This window comes from Pseudorasbora parva, chromosome 5 (assembly GCF_024679245.1).
Source record: "Pseudorasbora parva isolate DD20220531a chromosome 5, ASM2467924v1, whole genome shotgun sequence".
Taxonomy (NCBI): Eukaryota; Metazoa; Chordata; class Actinopteri; order Cypriniformes; family Gobionidae; genus Pseudorasbora; species Pseudorasbora parva.
In genome coordinates, this window is record NC_090176.1 from 47,696,079 (window position 1) to 47,716,364 (window position 20,286).

At 39.3% G+C, this 20,286-nt stretch overlaps 1 protein-coding gene across 5 annotated transcripts in view; it reads left to right on the forward strand.

Moving 5' to 3' along the window:
- cobll1b (cordon-bleu WH2 repeat protein-like 1b) overlaps positions 1 to 20,286 on the forward strand; it is a 74,548-nt gene that overhangs the window by 47,409 nt on the left and 6,853 nt on the right. For all 5 annotated transcript variants that reach the window (XM_067444568.1, XM_067444571.1, XM_067444569.1 and 2 more), the window contains 9 exons: positions 1,598 to 1,805; positions 6,841 to 7,066; positions 7,213 to 7,263; positions 7,401 to 7,498; positions 7,728 to 7,949; positions 9,923 to 10,061; positions 15,515 to 15,710; positions 17,132 to 17,208; positions 18,041 to 19,404. In XM_067444568.1, the coding sequence (XP_067300669.1) occupies positions 1,598 to 1,805; positions 6,841 to 7,066; positions 7,213 to 7,263; positions 7,401 to 7,498; positions 7,728 to 7,949; positions 9,923 to 10,061; positions 15,515 to 15,710; positions 17,132 to 17,208; positions 18,041 to 19,404 (2,581 nt within the window). The remainder of the gene's footprint in view (positions 1 to 1,597; positions 1,806 to 6,840; positions 7,067 to 7,212; positions 7,264 to 7,400; positions 7,499 to 7,727; positions 7,950 to 9,922; positions 10,062 to 15,514; positions 15,711 to 17,131; positions 17,209 to 18,040; positions 19,405 to 20,286) is intronic.

Genomic DNA, 20,286 nt, shown 5'->3' on the forward strand with positions numbered 1-20,286 from the left:
CCGCCCGCCCGCCCGTCTATCCATCTGTCCGTCCGTCCGTCCGTCCGTCCGTCCATCTATCTATCTATCCGTCCATCTATCCATCTATCTATCTATCTATCTATCTATCTATCTATCTATCTATCTATCTATCTATCTATCTATCTATCTATCTATCTATCTGTCTGTCTGTCTGTCTGTCTGTCTGTCTGTCTGTCTGTCTGTCTGTCTGTCCGTCCGTCCGTCCGTCCGTCCGTCCGTCCGTCCGTCCGTCCGTCCGTCCGTCCGTCCGTCCGTCCGTCCGTCCGTCCGTCCGTCCGTCCGTCCGTCCGTATCTATCTATCTATCTATCTATCTATCTATCTATCTATCTATCTATCTATCTATCTATCTATCTATCTATCTATCTATCTATCTATCTATCTATCTATCTATCTATCTATCTATCTATCTATCTATCTATCTATCTATCTATCCTATTAATTCATCCATACATATCTATCAAAATAGACTGCACCATTTGTGCTTCTACATTGCTAATTTTTTCCCGGCACAAACCTGATCTCAGATTTCAGACAATCTGTCATCACCATTTAATCACAGTTATTTAAAAAAAAAAAAAAAACCTGTTCTTTGATCCTGAACACCTGTAAATGAAACCAAATTTTCCTAAGTTATACTTTTTTTGCCTGCTTAATGCTAAAACTGAAACCAAATTCAACATAAAAGAATTAATAATCATATTCTTCACCTGCTTTTCTAAATGTGTGCCGCCCAGACTTGCTGGCCTCTATCAAAGTGGGATTATATTATTGGCTCTTTGTTTCCGAAGGTTCCTCAGATCCTAGAATTCCAAAAGCAGCTGGAAAGCTTTTTGTGTCATAAGCTGTCTCGAAAGGATTTTCCACACTTTCAGTATGCAGTGTGTCAAACGTATAGGACATAGTTTTGGCTGAAGCCTTGCAGGAGTCAATGGAATAGAAACCACATTTGAAATGATCCTTGCTATTTATTTGTTCGTTCATACTTTCTGGTTCAAACTTAATGCTAATGCAGTGTTAAAGGAATAGTCTTTATTTACGCGTTATTTACAGTGCGTTCCATGAAATACCAAAATAATTTTGTTATAAGGAAGAAAGGTTTGGACAAATTCTTCAGAAATTCTTTAGTGTTTACATTACTATATTGTTATTGTCATAAACACTTGAAAAACAGTTAATTGAACTTCCTTGATTGCTATGTAAGACTTCCCTGCAGCAAAACAGCATTTATGCAAATCCTTGACACTTCACAGATATCAGAGCTTGTGTCGTCAACTTTGACATTTTCAAACTCCCCAGTGGAGTCACATGTTTCCTGGGGCTTTTGGCTCAGTGTCTGGTTCATTCAACAACAATTTATAATGGAAAGATCTTTCACAACTTTTTGAAACTGTGAAACAGATGCTTGTGTCCTAAAGGGAAAGTTCACCCAAAAATGGCATTTTTGTCTCCATTTATTCAACTTTGTTCCCACCCAATTTTATTTCTTCTGTTAAACAACATAAAAGAGACGTTAGCAGAATGATTAATATAGAAATTAAAATTCTAAGTCTGCTCTGCTTTTGTGTGTTTTTCAGCAAGCCCATGATGGATCTGCTGGTCATGCTTTGTGCGCAGTACCACCTGAACCCCTCTGGCCACACCATAGAGCTCGTCACCACCAACAGGAACCATGTGAAGTTCAAACCCAATGCCCTTATCGGAGACCTCGGGGCTGAAAAGATCCTGCTAAAACCGAAAGGCATGGAAGACAAAAGCAAAAAGACAGGAACAAATATGCCTGAGGTATATATGCCACTGCACCTTAAACATGAATTATACCTTTAAAGTCAACATGAAATCAAAATGGACAATTCTTATTTTTTTACGGAATATTGCAGTATTTATTATAAATGATAGACTATATGGCCAAAAGTATGGGGACACCTCTCCAAATAATTTAATTCAAGTGTTCCAGTCACGTCCATGGGTGTATAAAATCAAGCAACTAGGTATGCAGACGCTTTTACAAACATTTGTGAAAGAATCGGTCGCTCTCAGGAGCTCAGTGAACTCAAGCGTGGTACCATGCAGTTCATTCGTGAAATTTCCACACTACTAAATATTTCACAGTCAACTGTTAGTGGTATTTTAACAAAGTGAAAGCAATTGGGAACAACAACAACTCAGCCATGTAGTGGTAGGACACATAAAACCACAGAGCAGGGTCAGCGCATGCTGAGGCTTACAGTGCGCAAAAGTTTCCAACTTTCTGCAGAGTCAATAGCTATAGACCTCCAAAGTTTGTGTGGCCATTAGATTAGCTCAAGAACAGTGTGTAGAGAGCTTCATGGAATGGGTTTCCATGGCCGAGCAGCTCATCCAAGCCTTACATCACCAAGTGCAATGCAAAGCTTCGGATGCAGTGGTGTAAAGCACACCGCCACTGGACTCTAGAGCAGTAGAGACGGGTTCTCTGGAGTGACCAATCACGCTTCTCTGTCTGGCAATCCAATAGACGAGTCTGGGTTTGGCGGTTGCCAGGAGAACGGTACTTGCCTGACTGCATTGTGCCAAGTGTACAGTTTGGTGGAAGGGGGATTATGGTGTGTGGTTTTTTTTTCAGGTGTTGGGTTAAGAGTCTTAGTTCCAGTTAAATTATCTCTTAACCCTTAAATGCATGACTGTTTCGCCAAACATTCTTACATATTCGGGCCGTTAGCGACCTGGATCTATATTTAACATGGATAGACCTCTGCCTGTCGTGATAATATATAAAACTCCTGATGTTAGAGTAACACTTACAGAAGAATAAAATAAAACCTATTTCGTTACCTTTCGGAGCTTGGAAGGATTCAGTTTGGGCAGATGTTTAATACAATCATCATCTGTCCTCGTCAGAGTTCGTTTACCAGTATATTCAGCATCTGCCTCATATTCGCAATCTCGAGCATATTCTCCAAACTCATTTTCAACGTCTTCAAAAATTAATATTTTGATCACTGACAGCTTCTTGAGCACATCCATCATCAAGAGACAGTGACACTAATATTTGATTGTGTTCAGTACTTCCTCTCTGCAGTAAATCACTGAGCCATTTCAAGTTTTGCAGATTATAACTATTATTGTTTCGTTTTCTGTCAGAGGGAACTATGAGTGAAACGTCACTTCATCATTGTGTATCAGACATTGCCACCTTGTGGAATAAAGGTGAATTGCGCCCTATTTCGTCATTATAGATTAATTCATCATTGTGCAAAAAAAATGTACGTGCAATAGGGTCGTTAGCGACCCTATACAATTTTGACAAAAAACTAGTGAAAAAACGCATTCAATTATAATTTTATAAAAAAAATTCTTGTTATATTGTTTTAAGTGGATTGATTGAGGAATACCAAGAAGGTTGATGTCTAACTTTAAAAAATGAATGAGGAGCAGGGTAGTGAATGACAGGTATGCATTTAAGGGTTAATGCTACAGCATACCAAGACATTTTGGACAATTTCATGCTTCAAACTGATGCAGTTTGGGGATGACCCCTTCCTGTTCCAACATGACTGCACACCAGTGCACGAAGTGTCGGTCCATAAAGTCATGGATGAGCGAGATTGGTGTGGAGGAACTTGACTGGCCTGCACAGAGTCCTTACCTCTTCCCATAAACACACTCCTAAACCTTGTGGAAAGCCTTCCCAGAAGAGTTGAAGCTGTTTTAACTGCAAAGGGTGGGCCGACTCTATATTAAAACCCTACGGATTAAGAAATGAATGCCATTAAAGCTTGTGTGCATGTAAAGGCAGGCATCCCAAAACTTTTGGCAATATAGTGTTTATCCGTGCATGTCATTATTTTGTAAATTCATGTTCCCTATTTAATCTTTAATCAAAATATTTTCTCCACCCTCCTGCAACAACATCTCTTGCTTCTCTGATGACATGTTTAATGTCACTCACATGAGATCAGCGCAATAGCAAACCACAATCATCCAATCAATTCCTGATGGACAAAATTAAGTCCTGCCTTACATTTTTCCTTGATTGAGAAGCTGTTTCCCTCGGATATATGTCACAATAGGGTAGAAAAGACACAGCTTCCATTTCATGCCGAGTTCAAAGTCGAATCACATTTATTTATATGCCGCTTTACAATAGATTGTTTCAAAGCAGCTTTACAATAATAAACAGTCAATGACTGTTAATGTTACGAATTGATTATGAAACGACTTCAGCTCTATAAAAGAAAACAGTGTCATTATTCAGCTCAATTTAGTTCAGCGTTGATCCAATTCAGGTGAATAACAGTGTGGATGTTGCAAAGTTAATCAATTCTAAGCCATTGCAAACAGTGGCTTAGCACTCTACTGTACAACCAATACATTTTAATCAGTATTCATCTCGTAAATAACAATGGCTTTTGTGCACTATTATGTAACACTTTGGTCATAAAATAGAATTTAGTTTAACTAAACTAGTTGTTGAGCTGCTTTAAATGTTTCATAATTGGTGATTTTTGTTATTTAAAGGGGTCATGACATGATAAATCAAATTTTCCTTTATCTTCTGACATAACAGTTCTTTGTACGATTAAAACATCCTGCAAGTTCCATAGCTTAAAACGTCTTCCTCATTATAAACAAAGCATTTATTTAATCAAGCTTGTTTGATATTGCGGGAGATGTGATGTCTGTAACAAGTGTATTCTGTTTTGTTCAGTTTTTTTATTATTTTGTTTTCTTTGTTCTCAATTCCTGTTTGCCTGATGTCTCGTTAATCTCCTCAATTAGTAGTTATTTTCTATGGCTCCTAACTAGTTCACACCTGTTTGTCCCTCGATTGCCTCTTGTGTTTATAAGCCCTGTGTTCTTCAAGTTCCTTGTCTGGTCTCGTTGATGAGAAGAGGTTGTGTTTCTCCCTGCTATTTGTCTTTGTATTGTGTGGATTGTCATTTTAAAGACCTTTCATTGAGTTATTTCCTGATTTGTGCACTTACTACAGCCACACATAACGTAAAATTTGCAAATACATTTGCATACTACTGCCTCCAGAGCAAGACATCGACAAATAGCTATATATCATTGCACCATAAGCCCGGCTCACTGACATTCAGTCGCTTAACGCGTGACATTTACTACACTGGATGTGAACGTTGTGTCAAAAGGAAATATAATCACTGACGCTGCCTACACTGATACAGTATACAGATGTGAGTTCAGTTTCTGACACACTCCACACACTTGAGTCTGTTGACAACAGGACAAATGAAAGAGTGAAAGAATGTTGGCTTTGACGCGTCCAGTTCATTTGGGCCTCTGTACAGACTTCAGATGGATCCCAGCGTCAGAAACAAGTGGAGGGTTTGTTTTAATGGCGTCATCTGTTGTTCCACACCCTGTGAGATATATTTAGATGACTCAAAGCAGCGGAGCATGACTGTACAACATACTAACAATACACATCATGACGAATGACAAACAATAACACATTACACCAAAACAAAAGGCATGTGGCCATTGGATTTAACAAAATGGTTTATAGCAACAAATCTCATTCAGGGGGCATCAGCAAACTTTCAATGGGACCACAGGATTAAATTAATAAAATAATATTTATATATTAAACTAATTGAACCCTAATCTAAATTAAAACTCTAAAAAAAACCCATCAAATTAAGATGTAAACTGACAGCATATTTCTTTTACCCCCCCTCATTAACTATTGCTTTTAATATCAAGCTGCCAATATAATATGGCTATAGAGTATGACAATTAACAACATGATATTTAAAAAAATACACCGCACATACAAATAGTAGATATTATTATTAATTGTTATAAATAAAATGAATAAATATAAATCATTTATTCATAATATAAATACATATTTTTTATATTGATAAAATGAATATTAGATCATTCTATTTTAAATGACAATAAATTAGTTACAACAATGGGCACATGCGATCATAATCACGCTTCCTACCTTGGCTCCAATAACACTTAATGGTCCCCTTTAGACATTCTGTCTCCTAAGTAATGTTTCATTAGTGAAAATGTTAGGCTTAAAAGTGTAGTTTCAAATAATTTATTATTATTTGGTCACACTAATTTGGTGACAATATTGACAAAGTCTAAATAAAATCCATGTGTTGGACAATGAGGCTATATCACTGACAGTTCCCATTCAGATCTAATAATCCACCCTTTCTGTCGTTTTTTTTTTTTTTTATTGCATTATGTACACCACCTGTAATAATCTAAAATACTGGTCAAATGTAAGCACACTGTAATATTTCACTGTAATGGTATAGCTGGAACATTAAGCACTTATATGATAAATAGTTAGCCAAGATTACATTTTATAATATCACTATTGTGATTTCATTTCATTATTTTATCTTCAGTTACAAGTAAAAACATCACGGCCTTTCTCTAACAGACTAAGCACAGGTGCGGCACCTGTTGGTGATTTGGCGAACGAGTGTCACGCGACTGGATTTGAGTTAACGCTGCGGAGTAATGGGCATTTTGGTTGACTACCTTCTGTACATTTCAAATAACTCTCATTAGAGTATTAGTAGACTGTCTGCTTAATATCTGCTAACACTTTATTCTGATGGTTCCTTAAAAACATACTGCTTATAGGTAACTTTGCAACTACATGCCAACTTTTTCTAATAGCCCGAACCCTGTCAGTCTACTAATGCTCACCTACTGCTCTGATGAGAGTTAGTTGACATGTAGATGCAACATTACTTATATTTAAAAGAAAATCTAAATAAAGTGTAAACACTCCCTATACACACACACACACACAAACTTATTTTTCTTCTCTCTTCTCTTCCAGGCAACCGTACGATTAGTGATAAACTACAAGAAAACCCAGAAAACCATACTCAGGGTGAGTCCCCGGGTCTCTCTACGAGAACTGATTCCGGCAATCTGCGAGAAATGTGAATTTGACCCGCAGACCACAGTTTTACTACAAAACGTCCACTCGGAAGACACTTTAAACCTGAGCAACTCCCTCAATGACTTCGGCCTGAGGGAAGTGTATGCAAGAGACACCAAAGGTCAGAGCCCAGTGTGTGTTTATGCTAAGTGCATTAAAATGACTCGTATGAAATCATGCAGGACCGGTTTTCATAAGGTGACATTGAGATACTCTGCAAAACGTTTTCATTATACTGTACTCTCGGGTTTGCTTCTTTTCTCGCAGTTGTGAGCCCTGTAAGTCCTATAAGTCTGCCTCCATCTCCTACTCACTCAGGTAAGTTACATTAAACATATTACATTTTTCACTTTAAAAGAATATTTCATCTGAAATGCAAGTTAAATATGGTTTATAAACGATTCCTTTATGTAATAAGGGAAAAATGTCTAACTACTAAATGCATTAAATCACAGAAATATTTCATCATGGGAAAGAGAAAATCAAGAGGGAGAAAGAGAATAGGCGTGCATTCAGCTTATTTCGGAAAGGAAGTAAGAAGCAATCTGAACAGGTGAGTTAGCTTATTTGTATATAGCAAGGAACAATATCATGCTTTGAGATTTTTGGTGTGTGTGACGTTAAGATAAGGTCAAAGGCATGTGTGTTTTTATTTCTTTGTAAACATTCCCTGAGCACCAGTGGTCATATTTGTTTTATGCAAAAGACTTTCCTTTTGATTGGCTCACCGGTGGGACTGGTTGGGATTGTGCTGACTTACGATTGGCTGTCTCTCGTTAAAGTCTATGACCGTGAGTGCACCGGCATCTCCAGTGCAAAGGAAACAGAGGCCGGTCAGCATGAGTTCCTTCAGCACGCATTCGCCGATTACGTACGATTCGAACACCATGCCCTCCGACATGCCAAAGAAAAGACGAGCCCCGTTGCCTCCTAGCATGATGTCGCAGAGCATGCCTAGCGACCTCAGTCATAACCACGGGGCTGACCATCCTGATAGTAACCAGGTATGTAGTGCTGTTCTGGGATTCAGTTAATATTTACTAGAGTCCAAAAGTCTGAGAGCAGATTGAAAGCCTGACTTTTTTTCATGTAAACAATTTTTTTGAGGAAGAATTCTGCAATATTCCTAATCAAATGCAAGTCATTTTGAGTGACATTGGTTTTGTGACTCGTATGTTTTTCTTCTAATAAAGCTCAAGTTGCTCTTTGGATCTTCTCAAATCATGCTTGACAACACCATCAGGTTATGTTCATGCTGCTCCAGTGCTGCTATCATTAATGCAAAAGAGACTCGTCCAGATACTAAGACATTCTCAAACCTGTTATTCTGACTTGCGTTGTTTAAATTTTGTATTCAAAATGTATTTTAAATTGGAAAAGAACACAAAATAGCAGATATGTACGCTAGTGGTCTCAGATGTGTTAGGACACCTTAGCTGCACGTTAAAATGGTGGCAGTTTTTGGTGATTTTTAGTGGATGGAAGAAGTCCGTTCTCCTCAAATTCACACAATTTGAATATCCACAGGTGTAGATCATCACAGGTCATTTTAACTGCAAAGTGTGGAAAAACATTGGTTACACTTTAGTTTTGAGTCCAATTCTTGCTATTAACTAGTTGCTTATTAGTATGCATATTACTAGGATATTGGCTCTTTATAGCCCCTTTCACACTGCGATTTTGGCAAATACACGGATAATGCGTCGAGTTGACACGTGACATCTGAATGTGACGTATAATGGCGAGCGATCTCAGCTTCAGCGCGGATAGTAAGGAGCTCCGTGGTCTCGACTTGTGTCCAGTTTGCACACAGTTTTTCTTTTGTATACGAACACTCTCTGCGTTTAAAACACCGACTAGCTCTTCTGGCACTGCAGGGTTGTATTATTGAAAAAACAAGCTCTAGGAGTCGCACGATAACTACGTACACGTTGCGGCATTAGTTTTGGCTTTTGTTCACACAGCGCTTGTCCCGGATCGAACCCCGCAATGTTACTAGGTCCCCGACCCGGGTTCAATTCGGTAATCAATTCTGGGACGTGGTTGCTTTCACACCGAAGGCAACCCGGCAATGTTCTGGGTCCAACGTGCAGTTTGAAAGGGGCTCATTAGTCATTATAAAGCACTTATGAATGCCTTATTCTGCATGACCTTATTGTACATCCAATTTCCTGAACTAAACAGCTTCCTTACTAACTATTAATAAGCAGTAATAAAGAGTTTGAGGAAAAAGTCAGAGTTTAATAGTTAGTTAATAGCTAAAAGAAATAGTGAGAATTGTACCCTAAACTAAATAGTGACCATTATGCTCGACAAATGTGCTTGTGCTGTGTTTCTTAAAAATAAATGACACTTAATTTGTTGTTTCGTATTGGATACAATGGCTAAACAAGCATGCTAGAAAACAAATTATAGGAATTAATATTACGTTTCTAAACAGTCTTTGGTGCCACTATAAGTGAGCCTTCATTTTTGTGGAAGTCTTTTAGAGAAAACTAGACAAACTATATTTTGCTTATTATAAAAAAAGTAGATGTTATAAAGTTTTGCTTTTTATTTAATTTGATTAAAAAAAATATGTATTTTAATTTATCTATTTTATAAAACAAACTATAGGAAAGAAAATGATATGCAATTGCATTCGGACTTTTTAAAGTGTGGTTTAAGTTTCCAAAAACTCTTTGGGGCTTTATTGTCTTTTTTCAAAAAAAAGAAAAGAAGAAGAAGAAAAAAAAAAGATTTGGTAACCTGTTATTTCATGACCTGAGTTCAAAGTATCTATGTAGACATGGCACTGCAAATACAACGAGCGGTTAAACCTTGCTTTCACAGTATTTGTTTTGTTTCTACATAAACTCGGCACTGGGTTGAGTCATTTCATCACCTTGTCATTAGGGAATGTGGTTACGTTTCCTTCAGCCAAATATTTGGAGTTATATGTCACATTTATTACTGTCCCCCTGCCTGCTTTCCAAAGAATATGGCCCCACTGAGCCGGGGATCCTCGACAGAGTCGTCCTTCAAGAAGTCGTCCACCAAGCGGAAGGCCCCCCCGCCCCCCACCTCCAGCAGCCCAGCCTCTCCTGATGAGACGACGCAGGACAGGAGCATGACAGGTCCGTTTCAAGACTGAAACTTTCTGAGAGTGTGTTTGTGTCTGCTCACCGGCAGTTTCAAGGGTTTTCTTGGGTCAAAATGGTGGTAGCTTCCATACATTGACATCCACACATTGATTACTTTCTGATTCACTACATAAATTAAATGAGTCAGTTACTTGATAGCACTATGTCAACAAAAAATATGTAAGAATGCACAGGAGTTATTAAGCGTTGAAACACATGGCGGCACCTAATTCGTAAACCGTTGCATTTTTTGCATATATACATATATAGTTTATATTAGAAAACTATAGTTTGTTAAAAAAGTTGCATTTATAAAAAGTTACATTTTTATTTCTTTATATATTAAATTATGTCAAGTTTTTTTATTAATTATAATATATGTTATAATATATATATATATATATATATATATATATATATATATATATATATATATATATATATATATATATATATATATATATGTATGTATGTATATGTGTGTGTGTTTAAATACATGATCAACCCTGTTTATATGAGCTCAGAAATGAGAATTTAGTATCTTTAACATCATGTTTTGTGATCTATGATCTGTTGGCAGTAGGTGGAGCAGTAAGAAAGAAAGTTATTATCTAGAATTTACACTATTATTTGAAGTTATTATTTATTTATTCAGAGGATTATGTGTGTGAAAGGTCTTGAATGAGCACAGCAGCTGTACTGTGTGTGTGTGTGTGTGTGTGTGTGTGTGTGTGTGTGTGTGTGTGTGTGTGTGTGTGTGTGTGTGTGTGTGTGTGTGTGTGTGTGTGTGTGTGTGTGTGTGTGTGTGTGTGTGTGTGTGTGTGTGTGTGTGTGTGTGTGTGTGTGTGTGAGTGTGTGTGAGTGTGTGTGTGTGTTGCCTTTGAATTCCTGTATGTTTTGTCTCCACCTTGTGGTTGAACAAACACATCACCACTTATTCTGATTTGTTTGATTTGAAAGTAGCATCATAATCTTTCCTTATTAGGTACCTTCTTTACTGCAAGTTCTAAGGCAACTCTGCATTGCATTCAAAATGCATTATGACAATCCCAGGAAAAATATTATAATGGTAGACATATGAGAATATAAATATATTTTATTAATTATTGAAAGGTATCTATAAATCAAATGATTCAATGGTTGTGTGTGCCATGTATTTTAATGTTTATTAGAGTATCATTAGCTTAGCAACATTCTAACATTTCAGTCTGTTGAATCTCAGAAGGCAGCGCTCTATGTTTCGGATCTGAGCAGTGGTTTCGCCTGAGTTGGGTTGGGTGGTGGCTCGGCTGGTGAGAATTTACTAGATTCACCACTCAGTTAAATGTTTGCAGCTGTATCAGTTAAACTCTTTCTCACACTCATACACGCGTAGGGGCAAATGGTTGCAAATGGGCCACAGCTGTGGTGTGTGTTTGAGTTCCTCCAGGGTGTAAATACAACTATGACATTTCATCAGAGGTGCTATATGAGCAAATGTGATTGCGTAAGCGCTCAACCTGACATTTCCCTGGATGGAAATCATGAGAAATCGGACAGTTCTGTTTCCAATTCCATTGAATGTTTGCGGCTCCCTAACGATTAAAGGAACTGTATGTAAGACTTAAGTCAATTAATCCTAAAATTGCCCTGATATGTCACTAGACATGAAATCATGTTAATTTTAAATATTTATATCACTGACAACAGTAGTCCGGCCCGGATATTGTCATTTAAAAGTTGTTATTGCAGCCCTCAGCTGATGTTGATGTGGACATGTTGTGTTTTGGCCTGAAGCTCCGCCCTCCACCTATTGACCAATCACGAAGTCAGTAGTATTTTGGCATCTGGGTTGCCAGTTCTGCTCTAGTTAGCACAGCTGCAGATCTACAAATGCTCCTGCTGATCCTGCAGCCTCGAGTCAGGGGGAGGGGAGGGTATACACCGCTCTACACTCATTTGAAAGAGATTGTAGTACCAGTTTTGTCCACAATCTTACATACACGTATAGTCTTGTTCAAAATAATAGCAGTACAATGTGACTAACCAGAATAATCAAGGTTTTTAGTATATTTTTTATTGCTACGTGGCAAACAAGTTACCAGTAGGTTCAGTAGATTGTCAGAAAACAAATGAGACCCAGCATTCATGATATGCACGCTCTTAAGGCTGTGCAATTGGGCAATTAGTTGAAAGGGGTGTGTTCAAAAAAATAGCAGTGTCTACCTTTGACTGTACAAACTCAAAACTATTTTGTACAAACATTTTTTTTTCTCTGGGATTTAGCAATCCTGTGAATCACTAAACTAATATTTAGTTGTATGACCACAGTTTTTTAAAACTGCTTGACATCTGTGTGGCATGGAGTCAACCAACTTGTGGCACCTCTCAGCTGTTATTCCACTCCATGATTCTTTAACAACATTCCACAATTCATTCACATTTCTTGGTTTTGCTTCAGAAACAGCATTTTTGATATCACCCCACAAGTTCTCAATTGGATTAAGGTCTGGAGATTGGGCTGGCCACTCCATAACATTAATTTTGTTGGTTTGGAACCAAGACTTTGCCCGTTTACTAGTGTGTTTTGGGTCATTGTCTTGTTTAAACAACCATTTCAAGGGCATGTCCTCTTCAGCATAGGGCAACATGACCTCTTCAAGTATTTTAACATATGCAAACTGATCCATGATCCCTGGTATGCGATAAATAGGCCCAACACCATAGTAGGAGAAACATGCCCATATCATGATGCTTGCACCTCCATGCTTCACTGTCTTCACTGTGTACTGTGGCTTGAATTCAGAGCTTGGGGGTCGTCTCACAAACTGCCTGTGGCCCTTGGACCCAAAAAGAACAATCTTACTCTCATCAGTCCACAAAATGTTCCTCCATTTCTCTTTAGGCCAGTTGATGTGTTCTTTGGCAAATTGTAACCTCTTCTGCACATGCCTTTTTTTTAACAGAGGGACTTTGCGGGGGATTCTTGAAAATAGGTTAGCTTCACACAGACGTCTTCTAACTGTCACAGTACTTACAGGTAACTCCAGACTGTCTTTGATCATCCTGGAGGTGATCATTGGCTGAGCCTTAGCCATTCTGGTTATTCTTCTATCCATTTTGATGGTTGTCTTCCGTTTTCTTCCACGTCTCTCTGGTTTTGCTCTCCATTTTAAGGCATTGGAGATCATTTTAGCTGAACAGCCTATCATTTTTTGCACCTCTTTATAGGTTTTCCCCTCTCTAATCAACTTTTTAATCAAAGTACGCTGTTCTTCTGAACAATGTCTTGAACGACCCATTTTCCTCAGCTTTCAAATGCATGTTCAACAAGTGTTGGCTTCATCCTTAAATAGGGGCCACCTGATTCACACCTGTTTCTTCACAAAATTGATGACCTCAGTGATTGAATGCCACACTGCTATTTTTTTGAACACACCCCTTTCAACTAATTCAACTAATTGCCCAATTGCACAGCCTTAAGAGCGTGCATATCATGAATGCTGGGTCTCATTTGTTTTCTGACAATCTACTGAACCTACTGGTAACTTGTTTGCCACGTAGCAATAAAAAATATACTAAAAACCTTGATTATTCTGGTTAGTCACATTGTACTGCTATTATTTTGAACAAGACTGTACATTAAGTAAGTTTGAGCATTATGTGAGTTTGACACTATTTGTCTTTTTGACCAGTTAATTTAAAAAAAACTACTTGGAGTCATTTATTCATGAACTAGTATTTTTATTGCTCCAATGCAACTATTGATTTTGTCGGTATTATTTCATGGCGCCCGTCTTTCTCTGTCTTCCCATGCAATCTGCACTACAAGCTCACAACTCCACTACAACATCATTTCTTTGGTGCTTCTCATTTCTATCGCCTGTGCGTTTGACTCATTTTACAGTGAGATATCATAGTTTAAAGTTGCAAAACTCAGAGCCCTCACTGAAGTTTTAATGAGGTGTCTACTTTCACTTTAATTACTGTTGTACAGAAGACTGTTGCCAAGGAAACATTCGTACGTTGCATAATTAGACTGATCATATGATTCTCTCAGTTTGATTAATATCTATCTGTCTATCTGTCTGTCTGTCTCTCTGTCTGTCTGTCTGTCTGTCTGTCTGTCTGTCTGTCTGTCTGTCTCTCTGTCTGTCTGTCCGTCCGTCCGTCCGTCCGTCCGTCCGTCCGTCCTATCTATCTATCCTTCTCGCTGAAAGCACACATAAAAATACATGGTTTTGTTTAATGCCGGTTTTCACGCATTCCATAAGTATGTAAATTATGCAATTTAACCAAGTCCAATGGATTCATAGACTCAAAAAACATGAGGTTAGACACCAAGATTACTTGGCTAGGTCAAATAATGAAGGAGTAAGGATATTTTATTTTACGCCATCTTGAAAATTACACCTTTCTAGTGGTCAAACTTTGGTAAACTTTTAGTATGTTATTAAAGGGGGGGTGAAACACTCAGTTTCAGTCAGTGTCATGTCAATCTTGAGTACCTATAGAGTAGCATTGCATCCTGCATGCTGCATGAACCCAAGCGTTACTGGAAATGTACCGAGTAAAATATTACTGAAAATTGATTAGTAATGCCTTACACTACTGCGTTACAGCAAAAAGTAATAAGTTACTGTAATGTATTACTTTTGTAATGCGTTACTCCCAACACTGGACACGTAATACTACAAAAACAGCTGAAAAACCTTTTGTTAGAATTTTTTAAGGTTTTTTTTCCTTCCATATATGCAGTCGCCTATGAAGTAAAATGTGAGATCAGGAGTGTGACTACTGTCTAATCAGGCACCGAATCTGCAGGCAGACTTTTCTTGTTGTTTATAACTTTACAAAGATGGCCTCTTGAGAACCAGCAGGGTTCGTTCACTCAGTTTTGTTTCTTACAAGTGTTTTTTATGAATGCTTTTTGCAACTGTTGCTGAGTTTCACAAGGCTTTCCCCAATGCAGGGTCAAGTCAACACTGATTGGCTGATGGCACTAAAAGAAGCTCTGAACCCTTCGCTCTTTATGCTAACAGACAAAAGTTCTAATGACTTAGAAAGAAAATAAATATATAAAGAGCCAGAAACGCATAAATAAGAGCTCAGAATGGAGCAGAGAGCAGCTACAGAAGGGCTTTGAATCTAAATGTCTGGGAGAGATCACAGAGACAACTCTCTGGACGTTTCTTCATCTCGCTGGTCTCCAGAGAGCACGATTGAAGAGCTGAATCAGGCGAGAGAAGCGAGACGTCTTAATTAACGCCACTCGCTCAGTCTGACGAGCAGAGAATCCATATTAACGCTGCATATGCCAGTTTCTCTCTCTCTCTTTCTCTTTATCAGCTGCTCCTTCATGTGAATGGGCATCACTTCATTTTGATGTGGAAACCCCAGCTTCAGTGAAGAACTGTTTGGGCTGCCCTTTGAAATATTTAAGCATTTCTCATGATTTTACACTGCAGAACCAGCGTTAGCGTCTCCTTTGGAAGAGATCAAGGAACAGGAAGAAATGAATGTGAGGATGGAGGATGACAGCAGCCTCAGCCTGTCCGCCGACATCTCTCTGGACTCGGGCCGAGCTGGTACAGCGTCTCCTTCTCAGGATTCGGAGATTCTGGACAGTGGCACGGCCAGAGAAAATGAATCCACAGATGCAGAGTATGTACAGTAGTAGCTAATTGCACAGTGTGTTCATTTATATTCAGTTTATATTCAACCAGTCAGAACACTGTAATGACACCGAGAAGACAGTGAGTACTAGGACTGTCCTCGACAAAAGATTTTACATGTATATTAATAAACCATATCAATCATAATAGTGAGCCTTTAATTGCCTATATATAACACATAGCCTAATCAGTGCTCATGTACACTCATAAAGTTTGTCACAATGCACCGGCAAACATAATGATTATGCAAGAAATCTGTGTATACATTTTAGTTTGCTCAAGTTCACTGAGACCAAGTCGGCACAAAGAGCATCCTGTTTGTTTTCTTTATTTTACAAAAGCACTACATTTTGTTGTTATTGTGTGTGCACAAATAAAAGTAGACAGTTTCAAATGATGAATTACTCTTATCTATATGACCAAAAATGATGGAGTATTTTAAGTTGTTTGCACTGTTATCAGCAAAAAATGCAAATGATCGTGATGGCGCATCCATGTCATGTAGTAAAATGTGCTATACTTCACTTTGCACTTGGATATGTACCTAATAATAGTCCACATTCCAAGCAGCCATGTAACATTGCTACTAGGGCTGTCACTTTTTATTTTCGGTATTCGAATATGCATTCAAACATGACGTGAAATATCCGTAATCGAACTATAAATAAACTATCCGGTTTTTAAAGTGCCATGTAGCGCAATTTTTTTTACAGTCGAGTGCGTTTACATGGAGCATTGTAATCGGTCCAATCTGAATGAAAATGCTCCATATAAACACCTCAATTGTAATAAAAATGCCCAAACTGAATGAAATTGTAATCGTTTTGAGATGGGTGGGATAAACCTTTTCATGAATCGATCAAATGAAACATTTCACCATGTACACGACCTGAGCGGATTACTTTTGAGTGTGCGTCCTTATATGACGTACACAGCGGCGCCTTCACCACTGAAGAGCTATATTCGTGAATACATTGCTTGATATTTGATATCCGTTGGAATTGGATTTTTTTTCAAAAATGACAGCCCTGGTTGCTACTTACATGTTTCAAACGATAAGTCGTATTTGAGGTCGATGGATGAAAGGCAAATGTTAGGATCTCCTGCCTGACATACTGTTATTACCACAAAGAACAGCTGTTAACGGCCAATTTTTTTTTTCTTTGACTAACCGACTTATACAATTTTTGGTTGACTAAGCTTCTTCTAGTCGACTAACGATTAGTAGAATATTAGGGGGCAGCCCTTGTGTGAACAGCCAAAACAACCTAGAAATGCAACCTTTAAAATGAGATTTAGGTTTGTTATTGTAAATGTATGTAAATGTTGTTTTAATTTTTCCTAATTTGAAATTAATTGTAGGTATTCAATGTGTTTTTTAACCATTACATGGTTTTTACCCTTTGACAGAGTACCTGAAGGCACAGTGAATACAGAGATTAAGTCGGACCAGGCCGCAAACTCTCATATCCTATCAGAACAGATAGGTAAGCTTCAACTGATGGGTGAGATCCTTCAACAACTCAGATTTTACTTAATGTTTTGATTTGGTGCATTGGTTCCCAAACTGGGTTACAGTTTTGCCATTTATTTATTTCTAGCCCACCTTAAAATAACATTCAAACCAAGCATGTATTTCTAACAGGCAAAATGCTGTAAAAGGTCCTATACATGACATCTAATCAAATGACCTCATCTTTTGCGGTCACTGACAATCCACACAAGCAATGTGCATATGATAGTTTGCATGCAGATATTCTGCTTTAGCAAACTGCGCTACAAATGGGTGGGGCTTTAGCATATCATTAACTGCTGCAGGTAATCCATGGTTGTTTTGCTATTTGTACGAATTGTTTTGAGAAATGCACTTACTGTTGCACTTACATGCACTTACAAATCTGCACTTACAAATGCACTTACAAATGCACTTACAAAATATCGAGCATGATTCGAGAAATGTACCAAAGCGACTGAGAAAAACTGTAAATGCCTCTGGGGCAACTCCACTCTGAAAAGTTTTGGAACCACTGCCTTAGTGTACTTTATGCAATTGTTATTCATATTTTAAGTTTAGAATGAATAATTTTTGCAGCTTAATGTTAATAAATACTCTGGTTGGACTGAAGTTTTGAGATTTGAAATTCACAGTAGTACAATGAACTCTTTAATCTCAGTAATTCTCAGGAAAATTTGATTCCTCATGACATATAAATCCCTATAAAAAGCATAGTTTGATGTGCAATGGGCTGTGTATTCCAGTAAAACTCTAGTGACAAAATGAAAGGCTTCAATGCATGACTTTGTTTTCTCTTTCTGTAGAGCCCCTGGTGGAAAAGACAGAAGAGGTGATTCAGCCGTCTGAAAGTGGCCCTGTTCTGGAAGAGGTTTCTGTGAGCACCACAGAGAAGCCTGCATCTTTGATCCACACGCTTCAAACATCCGAATGTGGCGTCCAGACTCCGCAAGCGCAGTTCTTTGATTCAGACACGGTCGTGGCTTCCCCTGAGCCCATCCGTTCATCTCGCTCTGAGGACCAGATGCCTGAAGCAATCCCCGAAACGGTCAGCTCCACTCACACCCAGACCCATATGCAGGCAGAACCCCAGAAACCTTCTAATAAGCCATCGAGCTTATGCACTGAACCCTCCCCGGCCATGTCTACATCCTCAACGGGACTAAAGAGAGACATAGCCACTTCCACAGAAGAGCTGCGCGTTCCTGAACCACAATCGCCTGCGATCCAGCCATCTAAGGACTTGACATCTACACCAGCCTCTAAAGCGGGTAACGCACAGTATATCGTAGATGCCGAACCCAAACCCAAACCATCCAATGAGCTCACCCGTGAATACATCCCCAAAGTGGGCATGACCACCTACACCATCGTGCCTCAGAAAACGCTGGAAAGGCTCCGTTTCTTTGAGGTAGAGTTGACTCTGGAGCCTAATGTGGACTGCAAATCTGAAGCAAAGTCTGTCTCCAATGGCACGGTTGCTCTTAATGGCCATCAGAACGTCTTTGCGCAAACTAGTCCTTGTACATCCCCTTTGGCAACCGCTTCGTCCCCTGTAGAAGAAGGACCCGAATTGGCCATCAAAGACAAAAAAGTTCCACCTGCAACAAGACCCAAACCGGCCTCTTTCCGCCTGCCGCAGCACAAACGAACACCTGGGGATTACGTAATCTCGGCGGCCGTGCGCCGAGCGAGTGTTGGCAGTAGCAGCAGCAGCAGTAGCAGCTGTAGCAGTCCTGCAGCCCGTCCAAAAGAAGCCATAAGCAGCCCGCAGTCAGATACATTTGCCCCGCTGGATAACTTCCCTCCTCCACCACCACCAGTCCAGTGGGAAGATGAGGAAAAAAATTCAAATGTGAGTGACAAACCTCTACCTCAGAGTGCAGAGGTAGACGGGCCTCGCCCCGAACCCTCTAGATTTCCACCGTCGTCCTTTCTGCCCCGCCAGAAGAGTCTTCCCACGCCTACACTGAGTTTGGAGAAGTTGAGGAGCTTTGCTGCTCCAAAACCGTACACGCCCTCTTCGCCTTCTCGCTTCGCTCAGGCCGTGTCCTCTGCCGTGAAGAGGTCCCAGTCTGTGTCCCATCATCCCCAGGGGCAATCACCACACACAAATCCTCTCATAAAACAAAAATCCATCAGAGAATCGGCAGAGTCGCCGACAAGCACTGTGAGTACAACCTGATTAAACATTCTTTTATTTTCTCTAATTATTATCATCTTATTATTATTTTAAGGGGGGGGGGGGGAACACTCAGTTTCAGTCAATCTCATGTCAATCTTGAGTACCTATAGAGTAGTATTGCATCCTTCATATCTCAGAAAAGTCTAGTTTTATTATATTTATAAAAGAAATATGGGCTGTACCGAGTCTTTCCGGAAAAAACCGAGCGCCTGGAGGCGTATCGTGTGGGCGGAGCTAAAGAATGACGAGTGCGAACAAAGCTGTGACGTCCTCAAGCGTGGAGAAACCCATGGCTATCTCAGCTAATACAGATAATGATCCAGAATCAAATCTGAGGCTGAAATAAATTGAACAGGAGAAACAGCAACATCAGGACGTCCGTCTCTGTGGTATGTACTGTATTTAGCGGCCTTTGTGTGTCTTTACTCGCATTTTATGAGGACATGATTCGGTTTAATAACTGTTGTATGCAACTAGACCTTAGAGTTAGCAAGCAAAACGTTTTTGCACGTCAGACTAGTGTAACGTTATACAACAGAGAACAGCAATGGAGTAACCGTTTGAATGACGCATTTGAATGACGAAGCACGCGATCGTGACGTTTACTGATGTTTACTCACGTGACGATAGCCAACAGCAGAGACATTCGAAGCAGTTTTACTCACCAGCTGCTTCCAAAGCAGGACCGAACCTTTATCGCTGGGACCGCTCCGTCAAAAACACACTTCTTTGGTATGATTTGGTAAAGTCCTGACAGCAGTGACAGTGGAGATCCACTTTGAGACGCGACTGAAACGATGTTGTGAAGCTTCCCGTCATTTCTGCGTTCAAATCGGTTCAAATGCAGCGCTGCCTTCCCGGAATGCT